The 15,340-nt window shown below is 30.7% G+C and overlaps 1 protein-coding gene across 1 annotated transcript in view; it reads left to right on the forward strand.

Annotated features, from left to right (window-relative positions):
• pou1f1 (POU class 1 homeobox 1) overlaps positions 1 to 15,326 on the forward strand; it is a 38,150-nt gene extending 22,824 nt beyond the window's left edge. Inside the window, exons 4-7 of the mRNA XM_062070489.1 lie at positions 5,479 to 5,742; positions 9,744 to 9,908; positions 14,962 to 15,022; positions 15,095 to 15,326. Of these exons, the coding sequence (XP_061926473.1) occupies positions 5,479 to 5,742; positions 9,744 to 9,908; positions 14,962 to 15,022; positions 15,095 to 15,326 (722 nt within the window). The remainder of the gene's footprint in view (positions 1 to 5,478; positions 5,743 to 9,743; positions 9,909 to 14,961; positions 15,023 to 15,094) is intronic.
• Positions 15,327 to 15,340: the final 14 nt, after the last annotated feature.

A 15,340-nucleotide genomic window follows, 5' to 3' on the forward strand; every position in this document is an offset into this window, starting at 1 on the left:
CATTAATATTATTATTAACATTATTATAATGTTATATATATGATATATTTTATATATATATATATATATATATATATATATATATATATATATATATATATATATATATATATATATATATATATATATATAGTCAATGTTTCTGTGGTGTATTCGTTATACAGTGCTCAATACCAGGGTAAAGCGGAATATACGTTAGGTCAGGAAAAAACACAGGGGCTATATCATCCCTACAAGCCTGTTTCGCAGGTTTCCCTGCTCGTCAGGGGATTTTATTATAAAATCCCTTGACGAGCAGGGAAACCTGGTATTATTCCATCTCATGTGACGTGTTGAATAAATCATGAAGAAAACTGAAATAAGTTCCATAATAGATGAGTCATTGCAAATAACAATAATTTTGAGATTAGCGATGTATTTATTTAATAACAGAACTATTTTAATGCGTCAAACTGAAAACTATTTCTCACAAATGATTGTATTAATGTAGATTGGCAACGCGCTGCAGTAATGCCTGATCACCACAAGAGGGGAGCATTGTCTACTACAGTAAAGTACACCACTCAGTACTTGGGACACAATTGATTGTTATTTGATTTTTATTTTCCTTTTTCTGGATTCATTTTGACCCACCATGGATTTACAGTAACCATCCATTTGTTTTAGCAATTCAATGGCCTAAAATACTGTAAATACATCTTTAAAAAGTTACTTTAATTGGAATTAAATACATGCTTGTGTTAATTAAATGGGCCAATGAGTTATGCAATGTATAATGATGTTGAATTATTTAATTGATGTTGTTATTTCATTATTTGATTTATGACATATTTAAATAATTACTGGTGAAATAAATACTTATTTCGCAATTTTATTTGTTGACTTAATTAATTCCCAAAATAATGATTTTTTATTATTATTTAATCGACATATAATCGACATGCATGTATTTAATTCTAGTTATAATTAATGAAATATTTAAATAATTATGTCTCAATAAATAAATTATATCATTGCATGAATCAATTTATAATTAAATTATTGAATAAAATAATTTATTTTCACAACTAATAAAATAATGACGCGTGTTTAATTCCAGTTATAATTAATGAAATCTTTAAGTAATTAAGTGTCAATATTTAAATCATTAATTACTTGTTTCTGTCATGAATTGAATAAATCATGACATCAAAAAATTAATCTAGTAAATTAGTGATTTATTTCATGATTTAATCAATGGCATCTTTAAATACTTACATGAATACTAAAATCATCAAATAATGAAATCAATAATTAGTTCACAATTAAATTAATTATTGACTTATTTAATTATTTATTTCATGATTTATCAATGGCATCTTTAAATAATGACTTCTATGTGTTACTTAAATTAATGAATACATCATAAATTAATTAAATACATAAAAGTAGCATTACTTTTTACACATTTAATGACATATATGTATTTAATTTAATCTATAACTTTTGTTTTAATTAATGACACATTTTTATAATTACTTAAGTGTCGATGATTAATACATTCATGAAATAATGAACTCAATAATTATTTAACTCATTAAATAAATCATGAAATAAATCGTAAAATCAACCATTAAAAAACTAATAAATGTTTACATGTAATTTTACATTAAATGAATACATGACATGTAATTACCCAATCTATGCATTCCATGCAAATTATACTGTAATTTAAGGTATATAAAATTATTCGAATGACATATTTAAGTGTCAATAATTAATTAAATCATTGAACAATAAATAAATTACTAAATATAGTCATTTAATTTTACAATTAATAACATCATGACACATGCATGTATTTAATTCCAGTTATAATTAATTATATATTTAAATAATTAAGTGCCAATAATTAAATAAATCATTGAATAAATGATTCAATAGTTATTTAAATATAGTCATTACATTTTAAAATTAATATATTAATGACAAATGTATGTGTTTAATTACAGTTATAATTAATGACATATTTAAGTAATTAAGTCTCAATAATTAATTAAACCATTGAATAAATAATTCCATAATAAAAATATTAAATAGTCATTTAATTTGAAAATTAATACATTAATGACACATGCATGTATTTAATTCCAGTTATAATTAATGACATAGTAATTAAGTCTCAATAATTAATTAAATCATTGAATAAATAATTCAATAGTTAAAATATTAAATAGTCATTTAATTTGACAATGAATAAATTAATGAAACATGTATGTATTTAATTCCAGTTATAATTATTGACATATTTAAATAACTGTCAATAATTAATTCAATTGTTGAATAAGTCATTCAATAATCAAATTATTAAATAGTCATTTAATTTGACAATTAATAAATTAATGACACATGCATGTATTTAATTCCATTTATAATGAATGACATATTTCAATAATCAAGTGTCAATAATTATTTAAATCATTGAATAAATTATTCAAATATTAAATTAAAAACATACATTTAATCTTACAATTAATACATTATTGACACATGTATTTAATTCCAGTTATAATTAATGACATATTTAAATAACTGTCAATAATTAATTACATTGTTGAATGAATCATTCAATAATTAAAATCATTATTTATAGTCATTTAATTTGACAATTAATAAATTGATGACACATGTATTTAATTCCTGTCATAATTAATAACATATTTAAATAATTAAGTGGCAATAATTAATTACCCCGAAGGGAATAAGCGGTAGAAAATGGATGGATGGAATAAATAATATAATTAATGACATATTTAGGTAATTAAGTATCAACAGATAATTAATTCATTGAATTAATCATTCAATAATACAATTTTTAATGATAGTTATTTAATTTGACAATTAATAAATTAATGACATGTATTTAATTAAATTTATAATTAATGACATATTTAAATAATTAGGTCTAAATAATTAATTAAATCATTGAATAAATAATTAAATAAATACAATATCAAATAGTCATTTAATTTGACAATTAATACATTGACACATGCATGTATTTAATTCCAGTTTAAATACATGTCAATAATTATTTAAATAGATGAATAAATCATTCAATAATTAAATGATTAAATATAGTCATTTAATTTGACAATTAATAAATTAATGACACATGTATGTATTTAATTCCAGTTATAATTAATGACGTATTTAAATAGTTAAGTGTCAAACACTAATTAAATCATTGAATAAATAATTCAACTTTTAAATTATTAAATACATACAATTCATCTTATAATTAATAAATTATTGCCACATATATTTAATTGCAGTTATAATTAATGAGATATTTAAGTAATTAAGTATCAATAGATAATTAATTCATTGAATAAATAATTCAATAATTAAATTATTAATCAGTCATTTAATTTGACGATTAATAAATGAATGACACATGTATTTAATTCCAGTTATAATTAATGACATATTTAAATAATTAAGTGTCAATAATTTATTAAATTATTGAAAAAAAATCATTTAATAATTATAAAATACATATATTAAAATTCACAACTAATAAAATAGATACATGTATTTATTTCCAGTTATAATTAATGACATATGTATGTAATTAAGTATCAACAGATAATTAATCCATTGAATAAATCATTCAATAATTAAGTTATTAATTATAGTCATTTAATTTGACAATTAATAAATTAATGACACATGTATTTAATTCCTGTTATAATTAATGAAATATTTAAATAATTAAGTGTCAATAATCAATTACATTTTTGAATAAATTCAAATATTAAATTATTAAATACATATATTTAATCTTACATTTAATAAATTATTGCCACATGTATTTAATTACAGTTATAATTAATGACATATTTAAGTAATTAAGTCTTAATAGATAATTAATCCATTGAATAAATCATTCAATAATTAAATTATTAATTAGAGTCATTCAATTTGACAATTAATAAATTAATGACACATGTATTTAATTCCAGTTATAATTAATAACATATTTAAATAATAAAGTGTCAGTTAAATTATTGAAGAAATAATTATTAAATACGTACATTAAATTTCACAACTAATAACATAATGACATGCATTTAATTCCAGTTATAATTAATGACACATTTAGGTAATTAAGTATCAACAGATAATTAATTAATTGAATTAATCATTCAATAATTAAATCTTTAATTATAGTTATTTAATTTGACAATTAATAAATTAATGACACATGTATTTAATTATAGTTATAATTAATGACATATTTAAATAATTAAGTCTCAATAATTAAATCATTGAATAAATAATTAAATAATTAAAATATTAAATAGTCATTTAATTTGACAATTAATACCTTGACACATGCATGAATTTAATTCCAGTTATAATTAATGACATATTTAAATACATTGAATAAATAATTCAATAATTAAATGATTAATTATAGTCATTTAATTTGACAATTAATAAATTAATGACACATGCATGTATTTAATTCCAGTTATAATTAATGACATAGTTATATAATCAAGTGTCAATAATTAATCAAATCATTGAATAAATAATTCAGATATTAAATTATTAGATACATACATTTCATTTTACAATCAATAAATTAATGACACATGCATGTATTTAATTCCAGTTATAATTAATGACATATTTAAATAATCAAGTGTCAATAATTAATCAAATCATTGAATAAATATTTCAAATATTAAATTATTAAATACACACTCTTAATCTTACAATTAATACATTATTGACACACGCATTTAATTTCAGTTATAATTAACGACATATTTAAGTAATGAAGTATCAATAGATAATGAATTCGTTGAATAAATCACTCAATAATTAAATTACTAAATATAGTCATTTATTTTGACAATTAATAAATTAATGACACATGTATTTAATTCCAGTTATAATTAACGACATATTTAAATAATCAAGTGTCAATAATTAATTAAATCTTTGAATAAATAATTCAAATATAAAATTATATAATACATACATTTAATCTTACAATTAATAAATTAATGACACTTGTATTTTATTCCAAAAATTAATCAAATCATTGAATAAATAATTCAGTAATTAAAATATTAAATAGTAATTTAATTTGACAATTAATAAATTAATGACACATGCATGTATTTAATTACAGTTATAATTAATGACATATTTAAAAAACTGTCAATAATTAATTAAATTTTTGAATAAACCATTCAATAATTAAATAATTAAATTTAGTCATTTAATTTGACAATTAATACATTTATGACACATGCATGTATTTAATTCCAGTTATAATAAATTACATATTTAAATAATTAAGTGTCAATAATTAAATAAATCTTTGAATAAATCATTCAAATATAAAATTATTAAATACGTACATTTAATCTTACAATAATGAAATATCTCTCTTCTGTGCCCACATTCTCCGCCCTGGTCCAGGTTCCCTGACCCCCTGCTTGTACAAGTTCTCAGACCCCGGTCTGAACAGCAGCTCCTGCGCTTTGAGTCACGGTTTCCCCTCGCTGCCCTCCGCCCTCTTGATGAGCGACGAGGGCCCCGGGCCCCCCAGTGTGTGCGACATGAGAGCCAACGTGCAGCGGAAGAGCATCCGGGAGGTGGAGGACACGCCCGCCATGGACTCCCCGCAGATCCAGGAGCTGGAGATGTTTGCCAACGACTTCAAAATACGCAGGATCAAACTTGGTGAGGAACTTTTCTGTGCTACTTCACAATAAAAGCCTCATAATAGACACATTGTCACTGCATTTAGGGCTCTAATGCGTGCAAATGTACACCGTTTTTTCCCGGGCCGACACTGATACCGATTATTAGCGGTCAAAGAGGCCGATAACTGATATTAATTTGCAGTAAAAATGATTCAAAGATGAATATTATATGTCAGTAAACATCTGGACATGACTAAGTTGTTTTTTAACTTTATTTTTTGGTATAGGTGGCACCAGCAGTGACACAATGTTTGATGTTGTGTTTCATTTATCATCAAAATCCCTTTATTACGTGTGTCTAAGACGGGGGTCGGCTCTAGTGGCCCCTCGAGCTTCTTCAAAAGTGTATGAAAATACATATTTTTTGTTTTAGGAGGACAAACATGACATAATTGTTAGAAATCCCACTCTTTATATTGAACATGCTTCACCGATGAGAGTAATTGGTGAGCGCCGTTTTGTCCGACTAATTTCGGCGGTCCTTGAACTCACCGTACGTTGTTTACATGTACAACTTTCTCCACCGCTGCCACAGAAAGACGTTGTTTTATGCCACTCCTTCTTTGTTACATTTTGATAGTAGGCTAATATAGACACTTACATCATGCGTTGCCTTCATTATTACGCTTATATAAGACTTTTAAAGTCATTTTGATAGTAGGCTAATATAGACACTTACGTCGTGTGTTGCCTTCATTATAACACTTATATAAGACTTTTAAAGTCATTTTGATAGTAGGCTAATATAGCTAATATAGACACTTACGTCGTGTGTTGCCTTCATTAATACACTTATATAAGACTTTTAAAGTCATTTTGATAGTAGGCTAATATAGCTAATATAGACACTTACATCATGTGTTGCCTTCATTATAACACTTATATAAGACTTTTAAAGTCATTTTGATAGTAGGCTAATATAGCTAATATAGACACTTACGTCGTGTGTTGCCTTCATTATAACACTTATATAAGACTTTTAAAGTCATTTTGATAGTAGGCTAATATAGCTAATATAGACACTTACGTCGTGTGTTGCCTTCATTATAACACTTATATAAGACTTTTAAAGTCATTTTGATAGTAGGCTAAAATAGCTAATATAGACACTTACATCATGTGTTGCCTTCATTATAACACTTATATAAGACTTTTAATGTCATTTTGATAGTAGGCTAATATAGCTAATATAGACACTTACATCATGTGTTGCCTTCATTATAACACTTATATCAGACTTTTAAAGTCATTTTGATAGTAGGCTAATATAGCTAATATAGACACTTACGTCGTGTGTTGCCTTCATTATAACACTTATATCAGACTTTTAAAGGCATTTTGATAGTAGGCTAATGTAGCTAATATAGACACTTACGTCATGTGTTGCCTTCATTATAACACTTATATAAGACTTTTAAAGTCATTTTGATAGTAGGCTAATATAGCTAATATAGACACTTACATCATGTGTTGCCTTCATTATAACACTTATATCAGACTTTTAAAGGCATTTTGATAGTAGGCTAATGTAGCTAATATAGACACTTACACCATGTGTTGCCTTCATTATAACACTTATATAAGACTTTTAAAGGCATTTTGATAGTAGGCTAATATAGCTAATATAGACACTTACATCATGTGTTGCCTTCATTATAACACTTATATCAGACTTTTAAAGTCATTTTGATAGTAGGCTAATATAGCTAATATAGACACTTACATCATGTGTTGCCTTCATTATAACACTTATATAAGACTTTTAAAGTCATTTTGATAGTAGGCTAATATAGCTAATATAGACACTTACGTCGTGTGTTGCCTTCATTATAACACTTATATAAGACTTCTGATTTATTGCGTCTCCAAACTGATTAGTTTTTTGTATTTTTGGTCCAATGTGGCTCTTTTGACATGTTGGGTTACCCCTGATCTAAGAGGAACATCAACATTATATTCCAAAATATGAAAAATCTCCTGGGAAATTGGTCAAAATATGACAATTCTCTACATCACAATAACTCATCTACTCCATTTTATAACACTTTATGGACACATTGTAAAGTTTCCTCCTGAAATATTGTCAACATTTCAATAAAAACAATTCTAGATCATAGTTGAGACATTTTTCCTTTCTTCCTGGGTGTTACAGAAAGTAGGAGAACGTGTGAGCCGCTGCCTCACCTTCTTTGCTTATATAAACACCACATATTTGTCAAGATATTTACGCAAAGTTTGCTGACGGAGCGACTCCATCGCCGCAGTAGCCAATACGAACACAACGGTACCGGGAAGGCCCCGGAAACGAAGGACAAAAACTGGATTTCCTGGCCAAAATTGGGAGTTTTGACGGATAAGCAGAGGAGACGCACTGTCGAACAGGGGGTTTCCTAACCTTTCCACTACTACTACTCAAATCCATCCGTTCATCCATTTTCTACCGCTTGTCCCACTCAAATATTAACACTAAATTAGTAATCTCACTCTTCATTTTAAACATATTGAAGAGTATTTATAATAATTAAATCTAACCGACTTACAGTATACAACTGTGGGGGCAGGTGTAAGTCAGCGCTGCCTGTAGGAGGAAAAGTCACCGCCGCTGTCCAATAGTACTGAGGACGAGCACCATGTGCTGACGGCGAGACACAGCTGGCAGGTGATTACATTTCTAGGAAGCGACTTCCACGACAACCTTGTCAAATGACATCATCATAAAGAGTATTATTTATTCAACCCCTAAACTTTAGGCTTTGGTCAGGCTGATTAGAAAATAAATATACCTGCCTACGGAGGAACTCTTAAATAACGACACACATTTACATACTATTATGTTGTGGTAATATAAATCAACTAAATGAATAATAATTATGTTTCTTTATTAAACACCAATAAAATTCAGCTTCACCACTTTAGTCATCATTGTTGCGCTTGAGGAAATGTTCTATGACTTTAGCTCCAGACTTCTACTGTTTGATATTGTCATTACTGCCACAAGTGGTGGACAAGTGTATTACAACTGAGTACTGTTGCGTCGGACCAGTTCTTCCTCCCAGGGAATCTAAGTTGCTGGTCAATCCCAAGTTCTTTCGATGACATATATGCTGATTAAGAAGGACCATCAAGACAGAATTGGAATATTTTCAAAGTTTTACTAAAGCTTTAGGAGACCAGTTTAACCAATACATTCCTATCGGCTACTCTAGTTGATCTGACATTCAAACGGAAAAGCCAACTTATTGCACACAAAGAAAGCCCCCTCCCCCTCCCCCTCCCCCTCCCCCTCGCAACACTGATAAGGAAGATTTGGGGGTTTGGTTTCACATTCCTGATGGTTTAAGACACTAAACCAGTGGTTCTTAACCTTATCGGAGGTACCTAACCCCACTAATTTCATATGCGCATTCACCAAACCCTTCTTTAGTGAAAAATAAATAAAAAAACATTTCAAATTCAAGAAAAACGTATATGTTTTTTTTACTGGTGCACAAAATTAACCGTGCATGAACCTCCCCTTGTTCAAAGAACAAAACCACCACATGAACTCGCAACAAAATACGCCTAAACATTGTTTGGGCGTATCCATAATACGCCGATAGGGAGAAGTTTTTATTTACACGATGAGTTGGGTGTGTCTTGACCTCTGCCGAACCCCTGAGCCTGACTCACCGAACCCCTAGGGTTCGATCGAACCCAGGTTAAGAACCACTGCACTAAACAGACAAGCTGAAGACAAAGAGAGACTGGTAGAATATACAAAGGAAAAGTACTAGCTGCTCTAAACATGGCTATGTAAAAAGAAAGAACTCTTAAACATATGCATCCTACACAGTACCCATACCGACCACAGGTGAGACTGATATTCAGTATGTGCAGCCCCGGCCCTACGGTTAAAAAACACTGCAAAGAGGAGAGAAGGGTGGCTCTCTCTAACACTTGAGGTCTTATATGGATGCATTGTGTTTTTGTGACCTCCAGGCTACACTCAGACCAACGTGGGCGAGGCTCTCGCTGCCGTGCACGGCTCGGAGTTCAGCCAGACCACAATCTGCCGCTTCGAGAACCTGCAGCTGAGCTTCAAGAACGCCTGCAAACTGAAGGCCATCCTGGCCAAGTGGTTGGACGAAGCCGAGCTGGCTCGCGGTCAGTCTCGCTTTCAGTCTTCGTCTCATATGAATAATAATAATAATTAAAGCTGCAAGCAGCGTTGGACGGGTCCGCATTTTGGCAGGTGCTAGTCCTAGGTGTCCCAATACTTTTGTCCAGTGGTAGTCCTGAGTGAGACCTACATAGAGGTTTTTGTTGCATGTCTCTACGATATTCGTACTGGGAGTTAGTGGAAGTTGTGTTTTTTTCCTAGGTGCTGCAGCACAGTGGTTCTTTTCTTTGAAGGCTCGTAAAATCAAAACCGTAGCACTTATTAAAACGCTGTCGCCAACTTTTAATCAGAAGGGTTCAATCTCTCTCCTGTAGCAGTTTGACGCCAAAACGACAAACGCGCTCAGAGGAGATAATGTTTGATGTTTGGTGACCGCTTTTTAAAAAAAAATGTGTTTTGAAGTGGGGATATCAAACTTCCTGTTGATTTTTGCTGAAGGATTTCAATCTATGAAATGTAGGTCTAAGTGAGACCTACGTAGAGCTTTTTGTTTCATGTCTCTAAAACGTTCCTACCGGAAGTTACAAGCAGTTTTGTCTGTGTTTTCCTCTGAGAAGCAGTTTTGTCTCTGTTTTATTCAAAAATTGCGCTAGAGCGCAATTTTGAGTTTTGGGGTTCGGTTTTTTTTTAGATCGCAATTTCCACCAGTCCCAATGTGTGTAAAAATTTTGGTGAGTTTTTAAGTATTTTAAGGTGGTCAAATTACAGCTCAAAGAGGCAAAAATGAGTGTTTTTAGTCATTATTTGTGTTGAAGGGGAAATTGCCAACTTCCTGTTGGTTTTTGCCCAAGGATGTGAAATTATGAATTGTAGGCCTACATACAGGTTTTTGTTTCATGTCTCTACGACCTTCCTAGTGGGAGTTACAGGCAGTTTGTTTTTGTTTTTTTCCTAGGGGGCGCTAGAGCGCAATTTTGATTTTTGGGGTTTGGTTTTTTTACTAAAGTGTGCTGTCCCAGTTTTTGTATGTGTGTATAAAATTTGGTGAGTTTTGAAGCATGTTAAGGGGGGCAAAGTAGTGCGCAAAGCTGCGGAATAATAATCAACCTTACAATTTCAATAGGTTCCTTTGTACATGCGAACCCTAATTAAAGCTGCAAGCAGCGTTGGACGGGTCCGCATTTTGGCAGGTGCTAGTCCTAGGTGTCCCAATACTTTTGTCCAGTGGTAGTCCTGAGTGAGACCTACATAGAGGTTTTTGTTTCGTGTCTCTACGATATTCGTACTGGGAGTTAGAGGAAGTTGTGTCTGAGTTCACATTGTCATTATAGGGTATTGTGTGTAGAATTTTGAGGACAAAAAAAGAATAATTGCATTTTACGTTGAGCAACTTTAGTGCTGCGGGTCTTTGAAGGCTTGTAAAATCAAAACCGTACTACTAATTAGAAAGCTTTCGTCAACTTTTAATCAGAAGGGTTCAATCTCTCTCCTGTAGCAGTTTGAAGCCGAAACGACAAACGCGCTCAGAGGAGATAACGTTTGATGTTTGGTGACCGGTTGTAACAATAATTTTGTTTTGAAGGAGGGATAGCAAACTTCCTGTTGATTTTTGCTGAAGGATGTTAATCTATGAAATGTAGGTCTAGGCCAGACCTACATAGAGGTATTTGTTTCATGTCTCTAAGACGTTCCTACCGGAAGTTACAAGCAGTTTTGTCTGGGTTTTCCTCTGAGGAGCATTTTTTTCTGTTTTTTTCAAAAATTATGTAGAGCACAATTTTGAGTTTTGGGGTTAGTTTTTTTTTTAGATCGCAATTTCCACCAGTCCCAATGTGTGTAAGAAGTTTGGTGAGTTTTGAAGTATTTTAAAGGGGTCAAATTACAGCGCGAAAATCAAAAATGAGTGTTTTTAGTCATTTTTTGTCTTGAAGGGGAAATTGCCAACTTCCTGTTGGTTTTCGCCCGAAGATGTGGGATTATGAATTGTAGGTCTAAGTGAGACCTACATACAGGTTTTCTTGTCTCTAAGACATTCCTACCGGAAGTTACAAGCAGTTTTGTCTGAGTTTTCCTCTGAGGAGCATTTTTTTCTCTGTTTTTTTCAAAAATTATGTAGAGCACAATTTTGAGTTTTGGGGTTGGGTTTTTTTTTTTAGATCGCAATTTCCACCAGTCCCAATGTGTGTGAGAAGTTTGGTGAGTTTTGAAGTATTTCAAAGGGGTCAAATTACAGCGCGAAAATCAAAAATGAGTGTTTTTAGTCATTTTTTGTCTTGAAGGGGAAATTGCCAACTTCCTGTTGGTTTTCGCCCGAAGATGTGGGATTATGAATTGTAGGTCTAAGTGAGACCTACATACAGGTTTTCTTGTCTCTAAGACGTTCCTACCGGAAGTTACAAGCAGTTTTGTCTGAGTTTTCCTCTGAGGAGCATTTTTTTCTCTGTTTTTTTCAAAAATTATGTAGAGCACAATTTTGAGTTTTGGGGTTCGGTTTTTTTTTAGATCACAATTTCCACCAGTCCCGATGTGTGTGAGAAGTTTGGTGAGTTTTGAAGTATTTTAAAGGGGTCAAATTACAGCGCGAAAATCAAAAACGAGTGTTTTTAGTCATTTTTTGTCTTGAAGGGGAAATTGCCATATTCCTGTAGGTTTTCGCCCGAAGATGTGGGATTATGAATTGTAGGTCTAAGTGAGACCTACATACAGGTTTTTGTTGTCTCTAAGACGTTCCTACCGGAAGTTACAAGCAGTTTTGTCTGAGTTTTCCTCAGTGGAGCATTTTTTTTCTCTGTTTTTTTCAAAAATTATGTAGAGCACAATTTTTAGTTTTGGGGTTTGGTTTTTTTTTTAGATCGCAATTTCCACCAGTCCCAATGTGTGTGAGAAGTTTGGTGAGTTTTGAAGTATTTTAAAGGGGTCAAATTACAGCGCGAAAATCAAAAATGAGTGTTTTTAGTCATTTTTTGTCTTGAAGGGGAAATTGCCAACTTCCTGTTGGTTTTCGCCCGAAGATGTGGGATTATGAATTGTAGGTCTAAGTGAGACCTACATACAGGTTTTCTTGTCTCTAAGACATTCCTACCGGAAGTTACAAGCAGTTTTGTCTGAGTTTTCCTCTGAGGAGCATTTTTTTCTCTGTTTTTTTCAAAAATTATGTAGAGCACAATTTTGAGTTTTGGGGTTCGTTTTTTTTTTTTAGATCGCAATTTCCACCAGTCCCGATGTGTGTGAGAAGTTTGGTGAGTTTTGAAGTATTTTAAAGGGGTCAAATTACAGCGCGAAAATCAAAAATGAGTGTTTTTAGTCATTTTTTGTCTTGAAGGGAAAATTGCCAACTTCCTGTTGGTTTTCGCCCGAAGATGTGAAATTATGAATTGTAGGTCTAAGTGAGACCTACATACAGGTTTTCATTTTCTACGACCTTCCTAGTGGGAGTTAGAGGCAGTTTTCTTCCTAGGGGGCGCTAGAGCGCAGTTTTGATTTTTGGGGTTTGGTTTTTTTTACTAAAGTGGTTGGGGAACGTTTTTCTATGTGTGTGTCAAATTTGGTGAGTTTTGAAACATGTTAAGGGGGGCAAAGTAGTGCGCAAAGCTGCGGAAAAATAATAAAGAATAATAATAAAACCTTACAAATACAATAGGTTCCTTTAGTTACACATTTTGATCATGCTGTAAGTATATATGTAGTATCTAGTAACATTCATAATAACATGTAATATTTACATTTAGTTAATAATAATAATTTATAATAATAATTTATAATAATAATTTAATAATAATTTCCTTTAGTTACACATTTTGATCATGCTGTAAGTATATATGTAGTATCTAGTAACATTCATAATAGCATGTAATGTTGACATATTTTGATCATGCTGTAAGTATATATGTAGTATCTAGTAACATTCATAATAACATGCAATATTTACATATGTTGATAATGCTGTAAGTATATATGTAGTATCTAGTAACATTCATAATAACATGTAATATTTACATATGTTGATAATGCTGTAAGTATATATGTAGTATCTAGTAACATTCATAATAACATGTAATATTTACATATTTTGATCATGCTGTAAGTATATGTGCAGTATCTAGTAACATTCATAATAACATGCATTAGTTACACATTTTGATCATGCTGTAAGTATATATGTAGTATCTAGTAACATTCATAATAACATGTAATATTTACATTTAGTTAATAATAATAATTTATAATAATAATTTATAATAATTTAATAATAATTTCCTTTAGTTACACATTTTGATCATGCTGTAAGTATATATGTAGTATCTAGTAACATTCATAATAACATGTAATGTTGACATATTTTGATCATGCTGTAAGTATAAATGTAGTATCTAGTAACATTCATGATAACATGTAATATTTACATATGTTGATAATGCTGTAAGTATATATGTAGTATCTAGTAACATTCATAATAACATGTAATATTTACATATTTTGATCATGCTGTAAGTATATGTGCAGTATCTAGTAACATTCATAATAACATGCATTAGTTACACATTTTGATCATGCTGTAACTATATATGTAGTATCTAGTAACATTCATAATAACATGTAATATTTACATATGTTGATCATGCTGTAAGTATATATGTAGTATCTAGTAACATTCATAATAACGTGTAATATTTACATATTTTGATCATGCTGTAAGTATATATGTAGTATCTAGTAACATTCATAATAACGTGTAATATTTACATATTTTGATCATGCTGTAAGTATATATGTAGTATCTAGTAACATTCATAATAACATGTCATATTTACATATTTTGATCATGCTGTAAGTATATATATAGTATCTAGTAACATTCATAATAACGTGTAATATTTACATATTTTGATCATGCTGTAAGTATATATGTAGTATCTATTAACATTCATAATAACTTTTAATATTTACATATTTTGATCATGCTGTAAGTATATATATAGTATCTAGTAACATTCATAATTCATCATTCATAACATTCATAATAACAAAGGACTCCCTGGGGGAGTCCTTTGTACAGGGTACAGGGCGGACCCTAATAATAACTTCCTCCGCCTTCAGCCCTGAACAACGACAAGATTGGACTAAACGAGCGCAAGAGGAAAAGGAGGACGACGATCAGGTAAAATGCCGACCGATTATTCAACTACTGTCTCGGTGCCGTCAACGTTCTCCGCTTGATCCCTGAATGCAGCCTGGGTGCTAAGGAGGCCCTGGAGCACAGCTTTGTGGAGAAAAGCAAGCCGTCTTCCCAGGAGATCGCCCGCATCGCTAAAGGCCTCCACCTGGAGAAGGAGGTGGTCCGAGTCTGGTTCTGCAACCGGCGCCAAAGGGAGAAGCGAGTCAAAACCAGTCTGAGCTCCTGCTTCGCCAAAATGAGCTCAAACTGTATAGCCCACTTGAATAAAACACGGCAGTTAACATAAAAGCTATTTAAATA

Source organism: Entelurus aequoreus, linkage group LG14 (assembly GCF_033978785.1).
Source record: "Entelurus aequoreus isolate RoL-2023_Sb linkage group LG14, RoL_Eaeq_v1.1, whole genome shotgun sequence".
Classification (NCBI taxonomy): Eukaryota; Metazoa; Chordata; class Actinopteri; order Syngnathiformes; family Syngnathidae; genus Entelurus; species Entelurus aequoreus.